This window comes from Plodia interpunctella, chromosome 9 (assembly GCF_027563975.2).
Source record: "Plodia interpunctella isolate USDA-ARS_2022_Savannah chromosome 9, ilPloInte3.2, whole genome shotgun sequence".
In the NCBI taxonomy this organism is placed as follows: domain Eukaryota; kingdom Metazoa; phylum Arthropoda; class Insecta; order Lepidoptera; family Pyralidae; genus Plodia; species Plodia interpunctella.
This window is the reverse complement of record NC_071302.1, coordinates 2722623-2744317: the sequence shown is the minus strand read 5'-3', so window position 1 is coordinate 2744317 and position 21695 is coordinate 2722623. Positions and strand designations below refer to the sequence as shown.

Here is a 21695-nt window from a genome sequence, read left to right as displayed (position 1 = left end):
ATAAGACTCAAAAAAAAATTAAAAAGAAAGCTATGTAAATTCCCTAATGATAATAACAAATAAGTCAAAGCCGTGGGCCCATTGGGATTAATATGTTCAATAATATCTTTAAAATAAACAGGACTAGATTTACAAAGTTAATGTATATCATCACAGGCAAATCATTCATTCAGAAATAATTATTAAATGATTTCACATTATATTTTAAACCAAATTAAACTTTAAAAAGCTACGGACTACTATATTAGCACTATTCATACAGAATTAATAGAATTTAAGATCTTATAACTACTTTTAAACTTTCGCGTTGCATAAACAACAGGTATTAAACACGCACATACCTTTTTTATTTCCCAAACGTTTCGGACCTTGTTACAATCTCCGTATTCACTGGGCGACTCAGTCGAAACGTCAGGTCCAAAACGTTTGGGAAATAAAAAAGGTATGTACGAGTTTAATACCTGTTGTTTAGTATATAAAGTCAGTTCTTGACATTGATTTCAATGTTTGTATACGCGGACGGGAATTCGGGATGCGGTGTACAAAAATGTAATGTGAATCCTGGTGTATAATCGAGTTTCTGATGATTCATGAATCTTGTGGCATTTACTGATTACATCCTTTATTCAGTATCATAACTAATAATATAAATGCGAAAGTAAGTTTGTTTCTGTAATCTTCTTCAATTTTGTATACCTACTACATATAGTTTGAAGTACGGACAACAGTTTGGTACATTTACATAATATTATCTCAGATAATTATTTCTTGATAAAAAAAAGTGTCTGCAAAAAAAATACGTTTATTCAGTGTTGAGAGCGTGTAAAGGGGTGTATTACGGATTTTTTTGACAGGTTAGATAGAGTAATTCAACAGGAAGGTTTATATGTATATAACATGCATAACATTGCACCGGTACGATGCCGGGGCGGGTCGCTAATGATACATAAATCCCTCAATCTCCAATAGCCACGTCCTAGTTTCTTCAAAATAGCTTTAAACACGAGCTCAAAGCTTGTAGGTCAGGTTTGAAAGCTGAATAAGAGGTAAAGAGGCTGAATTATTTATGAAAACGTAATGAGCTCGACATCGGTCGCAATCTACGAGATCTTCAGATATTTTGCAAATATTTTTGTTCTTACTTTTGATAAGGAATAGGGTTGCCATATATTTATTTTATTTATGGTTGCCATCGAGTCATATCCTAGAAAGGTATAATTCCTTACAGGGTCAACTCATTATTTTTTTTGAATTTGATGGTGACAAATGTTTGTATTTTATTTTTCAAATTGTGTAATTTTGGCTAATATGACAGTGAGATAGGGTGATATTACATTTCTTTAAGTTAAATAAAATGATCAAAACTGTGATGAAAACAAAAAAAAACTAGGTATGCTTAAATAAGACGGAAAGTATAACGTTATGGAATTAAAATTAAATAGTGTTTCAATACATTTTCTAACCAAACGACTGTACCCTATTTTATGTGAGAAGTTTTCTGTTACACAATTTTTTTCCGCGTTCACTGAGCATTTTGCTGAAAAATGTTTGTGATAGCCTCAGTTTGTTTTCTTGTTTTACTGAAAAAAGTTCATACTGCGAAACACGCGCATATTTACACAGATTTCAAGGTATTTTAAATTATCAATGACACCAATTTCATTTGTTTGTGAATTTGAAATTAATATACTTACCTACCGTTTAAAATCATCCAGTGACTACCTACCAGATATTTGTTTTCTCTTGTTAACAATATAAATTTAGCATTTCTAACGAAGCCCGGCCAGGGTAAAAATAAAAATATTTTTGTAGATACGGCTGTGATTTTACAACCTGCCGCCTGCCTGACGTCATACCTCCTTGAAAGAGATACTATTGTTGCCTATCAGTAGCCACGGCTGTGAATCCCTTAGTCGTCTCATACGACATAACTAAAGTATATAAATAAACTATTGTATTTAGCCAACTTGTAATACTGGCTGCATTCATACACTTCTTGAAATAATTAGCTATCCCAAAACAAGCCATCAAGAAGCCTCAACGACGGGGAGAGATGGAAAAGCTCGACCCGTGCATTATTCATTAGACATAATGAGCCTCCAGCGTGGTCGCGTGTGTCCCACATTCTGGAATTACACATTATATCACTATTTTATACTATGAGCTCACAGAATAAATAATTTATTCAGACAATAAGTAGACAAGTTACTAAGTAGACAAGTTACTATTACATTAAGAGTTCAATAATAAAAAAATGTGTAATTGAGTACTTTGTTATTTAAAATTAAATTAAATTAAATTAAGAAAAGACTAAAGTTTTTTAAATTTATTTAGTCTTATTTATTTGTTCACTTAATTGTTACTAGAATAAAATTGTTACTACAAATAATTGTAATAAAAACTGTAAAGTAATAATTGTAAAAGTATTAGAACAATATAATTAAAAAGACTTCAATTAAATTGTGTACATATTTACTAATTTAAAATAGCAAATGCACAATGCTGAAATTATGTAAAATCTTAAATTTAATGATTAAAATTATAATTAATGAGTAATAATGAGTATTGTTTACAAATCATCACATATGAGAAGAACCTTCAATTAATAGCACTCTTCCTTGATTGCCTTTTTCAGTCTGCGTGTATAAATAGCGTGGAAGCGCAGCCAAATAAAGTAGATTCTCCATTTCAAACATAAAAATCTTAAGCTTAAGATTTCTTATACATTGGCATTATTTTATCTACATACTCACTCCACGATTTCAAGGGTGAAATCGCAAAAAAAATCAGATGATCCATACATTTTCCACAATTTAGGTATCTAATTTTGAGAACAGCAGGCCTACCATCAACTTTTACATAACGATTCCATGCATTTAGGAGCCTAAAATGAATCGCATTCATAGAAAAAATTAAGTCGATGGTACGAATTTGCGATGCAGTTCAGTTTAGGTCGTAAAGTGGATCGCGTTAAGAGATGATGGTAAACCCCCAGGTTATTTTGTTTTCGCGAGTTACCCCCATACTAAAAGTTGGTCAGAATCATGGACTGAGCATGTAGACAAAATATTGCCAATGTATAAAAAGTCACCATGTATATATTTTCAAAATTTTTGAACAACACCTATAAAATTAAAACCAAACTTGAATCCATTTCTCATCAATGGTTAATTCTGAATTCCCACTTCGCTACATAAACCTGGCAAGTTTAACCTCGCAACTCCAGCCCAACTTTATACTGCTAAAACTTCGCCAGAAGTGAGGTCACCTACTGGGAACATTTTACGACTGTTGAAGTTTATGCGAAGGTGAAAACGATTGACGATATACAGTGGAATGAAGTAGTGGTCCAGTGGTCAAGATCACGATCGAATGGTCCATGGTTCGAATCCACGTGAGTTTGTTTACCAATCTGACTCGTGTACAGACGCATTTTACTGACCACCTCTCGCATCCGGTGAAGGTAAACACCGTAATAATGATGAGAGTTAATAAACTTTAATAAAATCTTTAAACAGTCTTAAAAAATAACACGAACAGTCTTAAAAAATAACACGTAGATATTAGAAAATGGTTGTCTGGTAAACAGTGAGATTTATATGAGTTAAAGCCAAGGAATTAGTAGGTGTATGATGGATCATACACCTACTATTAACTCATATAAATCGTTACTAGAATCACACACCCTTACTGCTCGATATGATAGGGATGAGTACCGCGGAGATAGAAATGATAATCAATGTAAACTGTACGGCTTCTTTATGGGTACTAAAATGTTAAACTAGATACAAGTGAGCGAGGTTGATCGCCGCGCTGTCAGCAAGTAATACATTTGGGTCAAATGCTGCTATTGATAATGTACGTTGCTCGTATAGTTTGTACTCCGGTAGTACCTACTAATTCCATGTTTAAATCATTCATTAAAAAATGACAACCAGAATAACTAAAATTTTTAAATGATTTCTACATCGTACTACAAAATTATTAAAATGTAATAATTTTTTCAAATCTTTTTCGAAGAAAATTGCTATATTAACTTTGTTTAAGCCTGCGTAGGAGATTCTTCGAAGGTTTAATACCATAAGGTTTCAATCTAAAATTAGCTTCAAGACCATCAAATCAATCTTAAAATCACAGATCAAAGTTACGAATAATGTGATTTCAATCCAATATTTGTTGACATGCCTTTTAAGGATAATCGTCCGGAAAATAAATAAAAAGGGACTCTAAGGACTTTTGGTTGGATGTCCGACACTTTGGACGCTACCTTCATCAAACGTAAGACTTTATAGAGGCTTTCGTGAGCGAATCAAAAATTTATCAACATTAAACACAACGGCAATTATTTATTTATGTACACGGCAGTGTAAATATAAAAGTAACTATATAAGTAAATATAGCAAAGTACAATAATTGTACAGACGCTTCGTTTTTACCTTCCTCATGAAAATACTCTATTTAAATAATCCGCAATAAAATCCGTTGTGCTACTTTTAAAAAGCTAAGCGTACGTAGCGACAGACAGCGGAAAACGACTTTGTTTTATACTATATAATGATGATGTTGGAAAATAAAAATATTTTTACAAAAATATAATTTTACATAGTTACATTGCAAGTTAAATTATGTAAAAGAATAATGAACAAACAAATTGGATTTTGAAAATGAAATTGGAAACGCCAAGAAATATTTTTTTTTTTAGTTTTAGATAAGCCAATGCACGTTAAGCTTAAGATACGCCTTCAATTAGTACGTAACTTTATATGCACTGAGTTATTTATAAAGTAAGTATAGAATATGTCATTAGTTTATCAAACGTAATGGAATTTAAAAGAATAATAGAATACGATATCGAGATAAAGCCTATATCAGCCTATACTCGGTAACGGTAGGTAAGTACCTACAAACATTTTTATTCTTCACATGTTTAAATACTATTGTATTTAAACATGTGAAGAATAAAAATGTTTGTAGTTTCCTCTAGTATACTACCAACTATATTCTAGACTAAATGAACAAGGCACGGAATAACATAACCGGCGCTGCAGTGAACAAAATGGAAATTCTAATGAAGATCTCAGCTCATTCGGAGTTTAAAACTAAATAACAGTATTAGGGAACTCTCATTAAAGTATAGTGGACGGGAAACAGGGATGTTGAAAATTTTCATAGGTAACGATACTAGTGACATCAAAATTGTTCTAATATTCCGCTAAGGGTGAGTGGCACCAGTGAATTTTAACGTTAACTTTAACCTGTGCGCTGCCGCCGATAAGACAAAATTTGCGTTCTTGTGCGCTGGTTAAAGTTAACGTTAGTATTAACTGGTGTAACCGAACCTTTAGTCATTCAATGCATTGACTTTATGAAATAATTTTACATTTAACTACACGTGATATTTTTGAGAAAATTAACGTCACGAAACCATTTTCCAACTAGTAGTTTTAATTAAAATTTGTATTAACTGTACTTATAATATCATGTATTAACATAAAAACTCCGTTATAGACGAAATACTACCAGACATGTAAAATACCAAGGAACGACAAGTACCTAGTTGCATACACAAATTATATTATTGCTAGCCCTACTCCAAAGTAGTGTTCAAGCAGCAAGAAGCACGAATGCTCATGTCAAACAAAATCTTGTATTCGGCGCAGCGCACCGACGAAATACAATAATTCGAACGTGTCCACGCGATTTCTACTGCAGCACAGAGATTTCATATACGTGGCGACGTTCACGCTTGACATTTCAACGCCATCTTTGAATATGAAATTTAACATTTATGTACAGTGATACATAAGACACGATGCCTTTTTAAAGTCTTCTTTCCCAAGAGAGAAATCGGGCTCTTTAAAGAAAAAGTTACTGTCACTCAAGTAACTTTTTCTTTTTCCCCACCGAGAAGGGACTAGATCTTAAATTAGGTAGTGATACACAGTCAATTATGTACCTATATCAAATTAGGCATAAGGCATAGGTACTTAACGACCTTCGCGGCGTAGCAGTCACTACACCCTGCCCGCTATCTGAAGGACCTGGATTCGATTCTCAGAACGGTTCCATTAGGCTTATGCCGCTGAAATTTCTCACCTAGCAATAAATAATTTTAGGTCCGACCTTCAATTGTACTTTAGCATGACAAATATTGGTTTTTGCGGTTGTGGTGTGTCTAAACAAGCGTGTCTTTTGTTAACTCATCCTGTGGGCTAAGTTCAAGAGTTCTGAGTTAGCAAAAGAGCGAAAAGTTTTTTAGTTGGATTCGTTTCTGTTTATTTTTTCTCTCATTCTTTCATTTGCACTCCACACTTAACATCAGTCTCGGCTGGCTGGTAGAAAAGGCCTAAGTGGCTTTGTCCACCGTTTACATGTGTTTGTATTAAAGTTAAATAGGTACGATACTGCGCATGCACATGTATATTGGCTGCGCTTTAATTTAGACTGGATCCATGATACAAGGCACATTTTTACTAAACGTATATTGATGATTGATGTGTTATTGAGTACACGAGATAGATTAGATAGATAGATGAATTCTTTATTGCACCATTCACAAAGGAGTTACAACAAGGTATTCAAAAGCGCAAAGGCGGACTTATCGCTAATGAAATTTCTTCCAGCCAACTTCTGGTTTCGAGGTGATTGGTTAAGATTATGTTGCTTACTCATCCAATGAATTATAAACTTCACGTATCGACGTAAATTTACTAGATTAATGGATTTGAAATAAATTTTATTTTAATAAAATTTAATTAAACATTTTGTGCGAGAGACAAAACAAATTACAATTTTTTTTTTCTTCTTTTCAGTGGCTTTTCGGTCGTGGCGCCTGAAGTGGCGGTACCTGGAAAAACAACAGTCATTCTTGTCACTCTCCACGGGAGGGAAGGGGACAAGACACTGGACCCCCTGAATGTGACCGTCAGGCTTGAAACCCAGAATGCCGAAAATGATGTGAAGTTATTGACGTCTGCTAGCCAAATGATTACTGGTAAGTATTTATTATATTATCTGTGCCACGAAGCAAAAAAAAAAAAAGAGTTTACGCTTTATTGCTATTTCAATCTCAAAAATTATGTGATGATACGCGGGGCTGAGGCAAACGAGTGGGAAAGTGGTTCCGCCATGGCTCAACCTCTTTTTGAAAGGAAATCAAATCAAATCGCTCCCGTGGGAATTTTAAGATATAGCCTTGATAGCGAACAGGTCAAATCTCAACGACTTTTTTTAGACAACCTCTGTGGCGCAGTGTGCTTGCCTATGAACCGAGAGGCCCCGGGTATTTCCCCGGTCCGGTCATGATGGAAAAATATTGTTTTTTGATTTGTTATAAAAATATAGTATCGTTGAGTTAGTATCTCATAATAGTCTTGAACTTACTTTGGGGCTAGGTCAATCTGTATGATTGGTCCTAATATATTTTTATTCTATAAGTATAACAATAATATGGGTCTTGTATGACTGTGGGCACAAGAGACATCACAAATGTTCGAGTCAAAAAGCGATTTAATTATACTTGGATGAGAACAAAAAATAATAAATGTTCTTTAAACAAAATTGATCAATAAAAGTGAACCTGTGAACCTGTGAACCTATTCTCGGACTTACTAAATATACATAAAATTACATCACAATCTGTCAAGCCGTTTCAAAGGTGTCTGGTAACTAAAACTGTGACACGATGATACAAATATGATAAATGCGAAAGTTTGTGATCATGTATTTACGTGTGCATGTTTGTTACTCTTTTACACAAAATCTACTAAACGGATTGTTATAAAATTTTGTACACGGGTAGAATATAACCTGAAATAACATGTAGGGTACTTTTTATCCCGAAATTCCCAAGACAGCGAGATATATAATAAAAAATACAAGGCTAATTTGTTCACCCAGGTTATATAATATTAACAGGTATTTAAAAGCACTTTAATTAACTTAATTAATAGTATTATTTCGCCGAGGAACTCGTGAATTACGTAAAGATTTATGTGTTTACTTAGAATTTAGATTAATAGGCAATGTAATTAAACCATCTATGGAGCAAAGCAAGTGATTTACTGATATCTAATTGCTTCTTGTATATAGCCCAGTTTTAACATAATATATTCAGCATAAAATCAGTATATAATATATCTATCGTAGATACTATACATGATATACTGATACTATGATATAATATATAGATTTTAGATATAAGCCTAATGAATTAAAAAGTTGAAAAAATTATTGGCTATGAATCCAAATTTTTCCCTAATAATATATCCCTAATTACCTAAATCTTAACGAATCAATTGCGTAGTCAAAGTAATTTTCATTAAGCAAAAATAGAAAGGAGACGCCTGGTTGTAATTTCTCCAGCAAAATTTCTGTAAAGATACGCGGGGCAGAGGCAGACAAGTAAAGGCAGAACCGCCATCTTTTCGAATGGAAAAGGAAATAATCACTGCGCCAACGTAACGTCTAGTCAAAATAAATATTAATATTAGCCTAAATTCCTGTTGAACATGTCTAAATGTCGTCTGTATGGCGGTTGCGGATACTATACATACATACATACACACAACAAACAATGACTTTTCTTCGCTTCAACAATATAAAGACGCCGTAACTAAAAGCAGACTGAAATTCTACCATCCTTTTCTGTATTAAAATAGTAGACAAAGTCCGCATTACTTCTATTTTGTACATTTATCCACGTCACGATACCGCCGGAACTGCGACGCCCTGCAGCTCCTTTTTTAATCACTCCGTTTTAAAAAATGTTATACTGAATATACTGCACTATGAGTTTTTGCTGTTTGTTTTTGAGTTTTAAAGTGCTCGAAGTTGAAACAGTTTTATCTTGTTCCGACATTTGTTTAGGTCATGACCATGTCTTTTTGTTGAAATTTAAAAATTAAATTAAAATTGTCACAATATCCTTTAACTATTGAAGGAATATTTTGATACAAAACGGCTAAATGTGTACTTGAAATTTAATTCGTCTGCTTAAATGTAGTTAATCAAATTCATAGTTTTTAAGTTAGTATTTCCCCCTGGCGCGACAACGTTTTTATATTAAAATATACATTGAACATGCGGAAATATACATATATTGCACATACGGAAGTTATTTAATTTAAAGGACAAATAAATATTTTTTTTTTGCTTTTTGAAAGTTAGTGTTTTTTATTTATTTTCATCATTCCTTATGCAATATTTATTTATTTCTTATTAGTAGGTACACCAACAGGCTACATGACAAAAACTTAAAATAACATTACATTATGGTGTTCTAGCATGCAACTATTATCAATAGTACCAAGCAGTATGATAGATAAATTTATAATCATATTTAGTTGTTTAAGTTATCGTACTAAATAACTATTTTGGAGATTGAGATTAAACAAAAATAAAATAAAATAAAGTATAGTAATAATAAAATGCAATAGCATCAATTCAAGTTGTCGGTAATTTTTTCAGAACTCTTTTATTTTGTCTGTAGTCAAACTCGTGTTTTATAGAACTCATTCATTCTATGTCAAGCTTTTTGATTGCGAGACAAAACCACTCTATCATAAATATCAAAAACATCTTTCCGTTGTTACATCCACGTTACCAACAAGAGCATATCTATATATGTATGGTATGTATCTCATAAATAAAAACGAAAAACACTGGACCGATTCATGTTTTCGTCATCTATATGAACATTGATTGATCCGAAACGACCAAATAGGAAGGCTGCAAAAACTGAAATCCAAATAAATCGATTAACTGTCTCGTCATTGGAGGCGTTACCACGTTGACAATCTCGTTCATTAGACTCAGTGGCGTAGCTAGATAACTAAAGACCATGGTGCTAAATATATATGAATCCTAACTGAAATAGATATCCGACCAATACAAATTGTTCTTTCTCGTCTGAACGTTTCTCCGGTCGCTTCTCAGACATAGACTGTCGGAGCTGAAAATCCGCAAAATGTTGTTTATTCTTGAATTTTTTGCAAATAACAAAAGCTAGTCAGAGTCCGATAGCCACTTGAAATATCGAGTTTTGGTATATCTGTCTGTGCATAGCAGGATAATGTGGTTAATAAAATCAAAGCCACATTCTGCATCACCAGATGATGCACATTATGCTTCCCGAATAAACCTCGTAATTGCGACTCGTGCTATTAAACTCACAAAGTTCTTCATCTCAACTGTTTGACAAGAAGACGAAGTAAAAAATATCGTCTAACCCTCCTCTAGATACGCCACTTGGTATTAGGCCCCTATCTTTGAGATTGCCAATCACTTTGATCTATTAACACTTTGATTTCCGAGCTCAGTAATGTTGATGATGTGGTTGATTCAGGCAAGATTTGTGCTGTAAATGATCACTTTTGATATTTTAACTCACTAAACTATAATATTATAACCAATTTCATTAGATTTTGGCTCAATACATGACCTGCAATGTTAGATCTCCGGTCTGTACGCATACATGAAGACCTGGTCAAACGTACGGACCTATATATCTAGGATCTTTGCGCGTCCAAGGATATGGATGGCGATATCAAGGCTCGCATAGCTGCAGCGTGGGCAAATTTGTGGGAGCTGACTGAGGTTATATGCGACTCCAAAATGCCGGTCAGGCTGAAAGAAGCTACTGAATGAAAGAAAGGATATACTGGTCCACATTGATCATAAGACTATGTCCTTCTATATGGTAGTGAAGCGTGGCCGGTACTCGAGCGGCACAAAAGGGAGTTGCGAGTCACTGTGATGACAATGTTCCGTTGGATGTGTGGTTTTGTGCAACTCGACCGCGTGAGGAACTCGCGCATTCGCGGCAGTCTTAATGTCCGTGACATAGCAGACAAACTCCGAGTGTGTGCCGCCTGCGCTTTGCAGAGGAGGGAGTAAAAATAACGTTTCTTTATTAATAAAGTACTGTGGTTATCAAATTTTAAATTATACTAGGAGTATATGCCAGGGAAGGCCCCCTAGTCAGGGTGGCCATCACCCAGGCAGCATTCCCGCTCTGAGTTGCAATGGAACACTTGGACGTTTTTTTGGAAAACCTGCAAAGTTTCATCATACATGCTTTGACAATTTGGCTAGAGTTCAAATGCTACGCTGTATAAGTTCTAATGTATTTCTTTCTTTGTTCTCGTTACGTATTCAGAATTTTGATTTAATATATGCCGTCCTTTTCAAAACTAAATGAAGTATGTAAATACAATGAAAAGAAAATGAAATGGACCTGTGTGAAATGGACATAACGGAACAGACGATGTTAAATTTTCTCCAAAGAAATACAATTCGACACAATTTTACTTTATTTTGGGTCTTGAAAAGAAATAAGTGTATTTTCTTATCCTATTAATTGTATAAACAAGGAAGTTTGTGAAAACGGTTGCATCAGTGATTTGATAGATTGTCATTTATTTACGCGAAAATCGCAAAAGATTTTGCTTATAAGAATTTTTTGAACTTTTTCTTTATTTTACTATATACAATATATTTATGTATAAGATCACATCACTGCGGACTCAGGGCATCAAGGCTCTGCGGCTGGCGAAGAGCACGGGAAAACATTCAAATGAGAGACAGAATAATATACTTCGCAGGTGAATGATTTGGTCCTGTGTATAATGTTCACCTATATAGATCTTGGGACGATCTTTATACGCCATAAAGTAACCAAAAAAAAATCTAAAATAACTCATTCTATATAATTTGAATGAATAAATCCAAATCGCGTCGTTACCTCGAACCCGCACAGCAAAATTTCGATTCTCCGCATCAGGTGTTAATGGTATAAAGTGATTGCTAATTCCAAAAGAAATCGGGTTTGCTCGGGACTAACGAACCATGCCACTTGGTGTGTAGACAGCGCCATCACGGCATTAAAATGCTGAAAATACACTTTTTTGTGTGCGATTGTGCATGCACTCACTCAGCTGAAGATTTTGACAAAAATAATAGTAATTGATTTTCGTGCTACTAATACTAATAGGCTTAAAGTAACATACAACGACTGTAATATAATGATTGGCATTTACAATGATGCTATTAATTATCAACTTTGGTGCAGGTTTCCTCAAGATTTTCCTTACACTGAAAGTCTGTGATGACTCTTTAAGTCAGTTTTTTATACAAACACACGTAAAGTGTATTGTGAGCAGTATTTCATTACATGAATCTGACGCGAAACTGGAACCTTACGTCCACAGGCAGAAGTTTTAAACACTGGACCACAATATCATCATCACAGCAATAACCACAAACGTGTACTCAGTATTGCCATCTAAAATAACAAGGCCTGTTTGCGTCCTATTCACATATCCTGCCTGATTGACTTGCAATATCAGGGGACAGAGGTCGCATTAACATATAAACGGCCCATCGACCACAGAGCATATAATAACTAGAATTGACAACACTTTTGAAAGTCGCCAAAATTAACATACCTACTATCAATTATGTCTTATACCAACAAATAAATCCTTAAAGGCATATAATGTTCTTGTTTATACTATTGCTAGCGGCTCTCACCGGGCTCATTCAGGTTAAAAAACAATAAATTACACACTTAAACCTTTTACACATAACTATTGGTAAAAAACTGCATGAAAATCCGTATGCAACCATCCATACGGATTTTCATGCAGTTTTTTTATGTTTAAAAGGTTTAAGTGTATGACATTTGCAAACGATCCAAATGAATCTATGTTAGACCGCTTTAATATGTACGTAATGGAATCGGCATTTTTTTAATAGTTATAACATGTCCCATTAACAAAAATAATGATAAACATAAATTTATACCATGAATTGATCGGGTTAACATTGCTAGAATTAATATCGGGTGTCGAGAGGAGCGGCTCCAGTTTCACCATCAATGGGCTCATCCCCTAGAGCGACTTTCCCCACTATTACGTGCAACGCTTCCACCCCGGAGCGAGTGTTCCGCTCTTGTTACTCCAATCTGACCGGCCGGCTAAGACAAGACAAATTAAATATTTATTATTTTTAAATTAATAGCTAAATAGTATGGAGGTTTTATTTTTTGGTTCATTTTATTATTTTTTCCTCCTTTTCTGTGTGTCTTATATAACTCATGAAATTAATAAATACTGAGTTAGTAGTGAAATCGGAAAAATCGCACGTACAATGGCTGATTGACCCCGAACACCAGGGGACCGAAGTCTCATTTACATATAAATGGCCGACAAGCGACAATCCAATCGTTATCATAGATAGAGTTAAAACTGTCATAGAACTGACAGGAAATCTGTTATCTAATAAGCAATTATTTAAATCAGAATTTAAAAGGTCCTCCATGATAGCGTAGGATGCCAGCCCAGCAGCTTATTTTCCCGAGCAGATTGTTTAAGTCCATTAAAGAGAAAAGGCTGTGGAGATTTTTCTCATATATGATAGAAATCAATCACTACTGAAGCTCAATTCCATAAATAATGTCGTTATACGGCATTATAAACAAAAATAAGTTGAGAAATTTATTAATTTATCGTCCTTACAAAAATAAACTATATTATTACCAGACGTTAGACTCAAGTTGCTTTTGATCTATTTGTATCGATGTATGTGGATTTACCTGTATGTCCAGCAGTGGACTTAAAACTGTAATACTTAGTAATAGTTTGCTTCTTATTGATTTGTTTAAATCAACAACATTGAGTATTAAAAACTTTCTCTATTTCAATTGAATGTTGAAAAAAAATCAATCAAATTCCGCTCGGTTCAACAAAAGTATTCTAAAAAAAATTTGCCGCGCAGAGGGAATCAGAAAAGTCGTTTGCATTTTTTTTTTCGGAGAAAAACGAGAATTTCTTTTCGTCCACCCAATCGCTTCTACAGAACCGCCTTTGAATATGAAATTCTGCTTGTTTGTGTGTTCAGACAAAGCCAATCTGGAAATTCCTATGCTAAGTTTTTCGTCTGAAGAAAATATTATTGAGCGCTGCTTTGTACTAATGGAAATTTTCTGTTACTTGACGCTGAATACGAAATAAGTATCTAATTTGAATCTTTTATTGCGTTCTTTTTGCATGTCTAGTCCTACACTCCGTCAATTTTTAGGTTTTAAAATTTGTAATTAAAAAGTTGTAATATATGAGGTCTGGCCGGAAAGTCCTTGTTAGCATTCTTTATCATATAACAGGTGGCATAATTCAAAGTAATCCCAACTTTATTGAATAAAAACTATTTGAGCAATGTTTCCACATATTGAAACAGTCCGGTCTCACTTTTACGGATGGCCTAGAGTGCGCTCGTCGTATTCTTTTTAATCGTCATTTTATCTTCAAATCGGTGTTCTTTTGGTGATAAAAGACAATCTATGAGTCTATTGCACCAGTCTATTTTGACGTTAACTTTAATCCGTGCACCGACTACGTTTAGAAAAAATGGGATACTTTTTATGTTACGGTTTTTTTACTGTTATACCTAGTTGACCGGTGCAACCCACTCTAAATGGTTAAAATTACTTTGTCGCAAAAATTTCATGGTAACAGTTACTGCAAAGTGAAACTTGGCAACGTTTACGTACGTCTAGCAATATTTTTCTCTAAAAGAAATGGCTACACTCCAATGTCAATACTCCAGAAAGTGCGCTAGTCTTCAAAATTTTATGTGTTATCGCGACATGGCACTGGAAATTTTATACGAAACCATGTTGGATGATGTAGTCATGTGTGTGGAATTTTTTAAAATATTGATGCTGCAAAGTGAATTGAAAATTGGACGGTACGAATATAAACCGTAATTGCATATACCTAGGATCAAATTGAACCATTACCCATTATGAATATGATAATGATGTTATTATATAATTATACTGACTCCAGTCATACGAAAAAATATCAAATTAGAACTTAAAATAGTCATAGCATAACAAAAGTACATTCCAGAAGTAGAACTTTTAATTGAATTTAGTAAATGTCGATAGATACTTTTCTAATTACTTCGGCGGATCACAGGCCAAGTGGAAACAAATTGCTTCATGTTTATTATACAGAGTATTGCTGAACGGCAAATTGGAGTTAACTATTAACTTGAAGACGAATTTCAAATAATTGTTGTCTACTTTTGAAGTATTTATTGAATCTTATAATTGTTTCGGTACCTAGTTGTTTTAGTAAAATATACAAACTATTGTACTCATTACATACTAGCCACTCGACCCGGCTTTTTTGGGGTAAAAACATAATAAAAAGTAGGCTATGTCACTCCTAAAGGTTTCGCCTATCTCTGTACCAAATTTCATCAAAATCGCCCAGTAGTTTTTGAGTTTATTCAATACAAACAAAACGGGTGCCATTTTGTTCGATATCCATGAGTACAAAAATTGCATAGATCCAACATGTATAAAAAACGTCAAATACTGGCCACTAAAATTTGAGGCCTTAAAAAATACGATTATTATTATTTTCCGATTGTCAATTTGTCAAAATGATTGTTTTTTTTTGGGTTTTGGTTAGAATTTGTAACTTATAAATTTAATAATCATTTTATTAACTTGGTTTATAATATAGTTTATATTAATACTGTTATGTTGTGTACGTACACTATCCTTGCTTTATTTTAAATTCCGGCAACAGTATCTATACAAAATATGTATACAAACGAATTAGCGTCTTTTAACGTAATATATTTAATTTAATAATAATTATATTTTTATATTAAGCAATGAATGCTTTCATAAAATATATAATTATTAACCCAAAAGAACTAGTCAAGTTTAAAATAATGTAAAATCATGTCGATTATATCCAAAGACAAAAAAAAACATGTCCCCATGCCAATATTCACAAATCCACTAACTATCAACCACATTGAAATACTGACACACACCTTTACAGGTAAAATTGGGAATAACTTCATTGCTGACGCTAATTCTATTCCGCAAATACGGCTGAATAACCCATGTCGAAGTAATTTAATATACTGTTGCTATTGCATTTTGGACGGTAGCGTGCAGTTAATAAAGTTTTTTATCCGTAAACATCGCCCGTTGTAAGCAATAAAATTAATGCTGAAAAACAGAGTGCAAAATTATATATTATTTATTGCTGTAGTCATATTTATGCAAATGTAGTTAGGTAGTATATTATGTGATGTCCTTACATATTATAAAAATGATGCGTGTCTGTCTGTATTAATGCGATAAACTCAAAAACTACAGGACGGATTTTTGTAATTTCGACAAATTATCAGTTATTAATAATATTATGGTTTAACTGGTTGGCAGAGGACAATCACTAAGATTAAGTAGGTATTCTATTTAGCGCACCATTTTGAATGGCACCCATTCGGATTGAAATTGTTGCTTTTAAAAAACTGTTAAAACTGGTAAAACTAAAATTGTTGTTTTTGTTGTTTTTAAAAAGATTTCCTGGCGAAATGTTATCCAGATGATCCAATTTTTCTTTTCTTATATGCGGTTACGGATTGGTTTTGTTCAAGTACTCAGATAGGGATTGTACTAAAAAGGATTAAGTTTTATACCTAATATACCTACTTGACTTATGACACTGTAAATCTGTTGAATTAATTAAATAATGTACGCGTACAATTGATGAACAGGTCTTCCAATAAAATGGCCGATTAACCAGATAACTGCGACATATTATATATTGTACAAAGAAAGCATTACTATCACTAGAAAATTATCATCGATAAAGTATTTGATATGAGAAAGTCTGAAGTCCAATTCCCGCTCGATTCCGAAATTTGTATATCTCTATAAAATACATCTGAACTTAGGAAAACACTCAACAAATACCGCAAACATACATTTGTAATCTCTCGGAGGTAGGACTAGACTTAAATATAAAAAAACGTATTATAGACAACAATTTTCCGATTCGCAAGAGTTCGTAAAATAAAACCTTAAACATTTCCAATCCAATGCAGTCAAGTAACAAATAAGACAGCTAGGTTACGGAGTATCGTCGTATAAAGTCAATCGTACCGTGACTAGGCCCCATGAATCCTGGCTCGCTATCAATTCAAGCCTCAGTGAATTCAACGCAGATGCTTTCAAGGAAGTGGCACACTGATAATGTATCCTATAGACTATGTCTCCGAAACGTAAGTAAAAATTTTTGTTTTGTTTTTTGAGCTCACTGAAAATGTTACATACATATTTGTGAACCGTTTCAGAATAAGTATGTTTGTATTACACTTTCACTAGCCCAAAAACTTCATATTATTGCTGAGACATTGAAGTTTTACTGTATATTTATGAGGATGATAAATTGACAATACCAAAAATAACACGAACTATCTCCAACTATTCAATAATGTTGTTAATAACTGCATCTTCACGTAACATTTTAGATATAATTAACTACTAATATGATCAACAAAATGCACAAGACGCAAAATGATTGAAACAAAATGCGTAAACCGCATTTTGTTGATTATATTGTTGGTAAAACTAAGGTTTTGCCATACGAAAACTGTGTAATAATAACTAAATTACACAGTATTATTTTATTCGGGTAACGCCACGAAGATCGAGTCAGCGTTGGAGTTGTGATTTTACAACCAGCCGCTTGCTGAACCCTACTTGAGAATGCTATTGTAGCCTGCAGCTACCATTGCTACGTGCCCTTTAGTCGCCTCACACGACATCCACCTAAGAATATAACAATATAACCTATTAGACGGTTGAATTGCATGCCGAAACTAAAATAGACATTCTATTTTACAAGGTATCTTTGTCCTCAGTGATTCACCTACAATGTACAAGCGACTTTCGTCTTTATCGCTATCCAGTTCTGTCAGTGGTTTTAATTTATAGCCGGTTTCAGTTAGATTTTAATTAGGAGTAAGAGCTTGGAGTGGATTGTGGTTGTCGTGGAGCAGAGCGTGGGCGATCTGTAATGAACTGAGTATTGTTAGCTTAGGTACCGATTTGATGCTTTGATTTTATTGGTTAATATTTATTCTATGTATTGTTTTTTGAAGTAGCGCTTATTGATATGTTTATGTTGAATATAGATAGAAGATGATAAACTTTATTCACCGCCATTTTGTATATGTAAGTAAACACAATACATGGTATGGTTTACAAAAAATTTCAAGGCGATGCGCTGTTTAGTGATAACGTAGATTACTTAACAACAACAACAGTACAAGTACAAAAGGTGAAAAAAAGGTCCAGACAGAATATAGAAATTATATTAATCATAGGCAATCTCGCTTTCTGAATTTATAAGCGCCTCCGTGCTTTTGACAAGTTTAAACTCTGATAATTCAAAACAGTTTTGCAGTAAAATATTTTCTTTCGATCGTTTTGAGTCATGTTATCAGCAACTGCAATATTATCACTTTTTTAAACATGTCTATGAAATAAGACTGTAAGACCTCCTCGTGTAAATAAATAAATTTATTTACATACAGTGAAGAAATCTTCTTGAAAGGATAAGTTACTTTTAAGCTGTTAAATCTATAGATCTATACTGGTTTTAAACAAATATCGTAATGCAGATTTAATCATAATACACTCTTTTTTGTACAATCTAATTACCAAGAACAAAGTTCTCCCTAACTTTTTAATAAGAGAACACAAAATAAATTATTTCTTTAATAACATCGTTACATTCTGAATGACAGACGCGTGAATTGTACAAAGGGCTTTAATATCTTTTGCAGAATGTTTGTAAAGGCTATGTTTGTATTAATAAAATGATGGCAATGATGCTACGAAAGAAAATATTATGGAACTAAAATGCATTAGGAACAATCGAAGGCCAGTAATAAATTTAGGACAAAATTTAACATTAATAATAGTCTTAGTACTCACGAAAAAAATTAAATTGGATCCTAACTTCTAGTCTCTAGGAGATTTACAACAACAACGGGGGAGTGATAATAAAATTTAACAATCACAAACAACCAATTCGGTTGTTACGATACGGAATAGACGGAGCTGATACTTGAGAAATTCGGTACTTTTCCATAAAGAACCCACTAGTGGATCCACAGGGAATTTATGTTTACCCATGCACCCACTGCAACCTTATAAGGCGGGAAAAAATAATTGTATTATTTCCGTGTCGTAGCTTCGTAGCGCCGTGTTCGTAGCTCGTAGAGCCTCTACGCCGCCGTAGCATTATGAAAATATAATAACAATATTTTGGTTACATAGTGGTTCTAAGAAAGCTGTTTGCGGGCCTCCAATAGGGAAAGTTACGCAATTTACGCTAAGACGTCGTTGAATTAATAACGAGTTATTTTATATAAAGGTTATGTTAAAATAAGCGTTTTCATTAACGTTATCTTTTAAATAAGAAAGTGTGATGATTATGTGATAAATTAATAGATGTATGAAAAAAGATGGATGTATTTTTGACCTTAATTTTAATAGGCCTTAATATACAAAAAAAATTGTTCATTTTGATAACACTCTATTTAGAATGATAGTGTTTACTGTTATAAATACAGCTGTAAGATTTTATTCGAGGGATCGGACATTTAGATTTCATTCCTTTTAATATAATTTAATATACAGATATGAAGCGGTGGTGGCCCGGTGGTTAAGGCAGGCCGCCTGTGACCACAAGGTCCCAGGTTCGAATCCTACACGTGCCGCATGAGTTTGTACACCAATCTGACTCATGTATAGCAGTTTTCTGAGACCACCACTTGCTTCCGGTGAAGGAAAACATCGTGAGGAAACCAGCTCATTCGCGAACAGTTTAGTTTACTAGTGTGTATGCGACGTGCCATTAGTAGGAAGTCGCAAACGTCATGTCAGATGCCTTTAGGTGACCCAAATAAAATCCGACACCAGTGTAAGCAATAACACACTCGATACGAATGACGAATATACGCAAGGTATATTCGTCGTTCGCATCGACGACCTCGGTGGCGCAGTGGTAAAGTTCTTGCCACTGGACCGAGAGGTCCCGGGTTCGATCCCCGGTCGAAAAAAATGGGGTATAATGGAAAATGATCTTTTTCTGATTGGCCCGGGTCTTGGATGTTTATCTATATATGTATTTGTTATAAAATATAGTATCGTTGAGTTAGTATCCCATAACACAAGTCTCGAACTTACTTTGGGGCTAGCTCAATCTGTGTGATTTGTCCTAATATATTTATTTATTTATTTATTTATCGAGTGTGAATATATATTTTGAATGCAGATAGGTCTGAACCGCCAAACAGCAGAACTTGCATTGTTGTGTTCCTGTTTGAAGATTGAGAGAGGCAGTGTAATCATAGAAAAGATATTAAGCAGGCGCTGATAGGCTGTGGTGACCACATACCATCAAGCCACTTATCGTACATCAATTTATCTACTTGGTAGTATAAAACGAATTCATACTAGCTCAAAACAATTTCAATAATAAATGTATTGATTAGGTGCGATTAGAAACAAATTTATTATTATTAACAAATATATAAGTACACACAAATCTTACAAATACTTGTAAATTAAAAATATCTAAAGTAAGTCCTCTAGGCAAGGTGCCCATCATGCAGTTTAAAATGTAAGCCCGAACATGATCATATAGATTAATACCAATATAAAAAGCAAGTTTTGAAACGATCGGGGTCGTTTAGAAACTAAATGGACGGAGAATTTCTTCAACTTTTCTATCTGGAATTACTTCAAGCTTCCAAGTGCTTTTATTGTCGACACTGAAACCCAAGCTTTCCTAAGCTCTGACTAGCTACAACTTGTATTTATAATGGTGTTCTCTTTTCAATATTGAACTGTAAAGTAACTCTTAAATCTATTCTCTGATTTTTGTCACAAATCTTAGCTTTGTATATTATAGTTTTATTTATATCTTCGTTTACTTTTTTTTTATTTTTTGTGATAGATTTTTGGGATAAAAAATTTTAGTACTAAATATGATCTAAATAACAAATTAATAAAAAAAAAATTGCAATCTTTTTATTAGATCTTTTTATTATAAAAGATTGTATCACAATAATACTTTTTGATATATCATATAACGTAAAAAAGTTCAGAATAGCATTGAAACTGGGGGAGTTAGTTTAAGAAAAATAGAAAATATAATTATCAATATTAAAACAACTATATTTTCTGTTGTTACAGGGTACGGCATCATTCCCCTCAAGATCCCGTCGTCACCGGCGACACACTGCACCCTGCACACCACAGTGGGGTGTCTTGGGAATGAGGAGTGCACAGCCAAGAGCCACAGCGTCATCAGATTGCTCGGCCCGGTGCGGGATGTCATTGTCCGACCCGCGAGACATCATTACAGACCGGGAGAGACAAGTATGTTAATCTATAAAAAAAAAACATTTCTTGAGAGTTCCTAACAAACAAATTAGATAGTACCTATATTATAAAAGTGCACCGCACCGAACTAAGCGTTAGCCTGTATCTCGATCGGCAAGCAACATCGTCAATGTTCCGGCATTACAAACATGTATTTGTAATAGAAACTTTAAAATATTACTATTAAAATATAGTGCAATAATTCCTATCTTTTTCTAACTCCTTCACATTTTAGTAGTCATCATCAACCGTAATAGAAAGCTTTTATTGCGGCTTTTGTACAGAATAACTTAGTGGGGTATAATAGATGGGTTGAAATGTAATTTTAAACCAAACAACAGAAACTCTGAACACATTTAATAACAAGTAATCGGGTTCGAAAAAGTAGTTTCCCTTATGACGTAAATGGAATCATCAGGGAATGATA

At 33.7% G+C, this 21695-nt stretch overlaps 1 protein-coding gene across 1 annotated transcript in view; it reads left to right on the top strand.

Annotated features, from left to right (window-relative positions):
• LOC128672727 (C3 and PZP-like alpha-2-macroglobulin domain-containing protein 8) overlaps positions 1-21695 on the top strand; it is a 169529-nt gene that overhangs the window by 72593 nt on the left and 75241 nt on the right. The window contains exons 3-4 of the mRNA XM_053750068.1: positions 6813-6994; positions 21080-21265. Of these exons, the coding sequence (XP_053606043.1) occupies positions 6813-6994; positions 21080-21265 (368 nt within the window). The remainder of the gene's footprint in view (positions 1-6812; positions 6995-21079; positions 21266-21695) is intronic.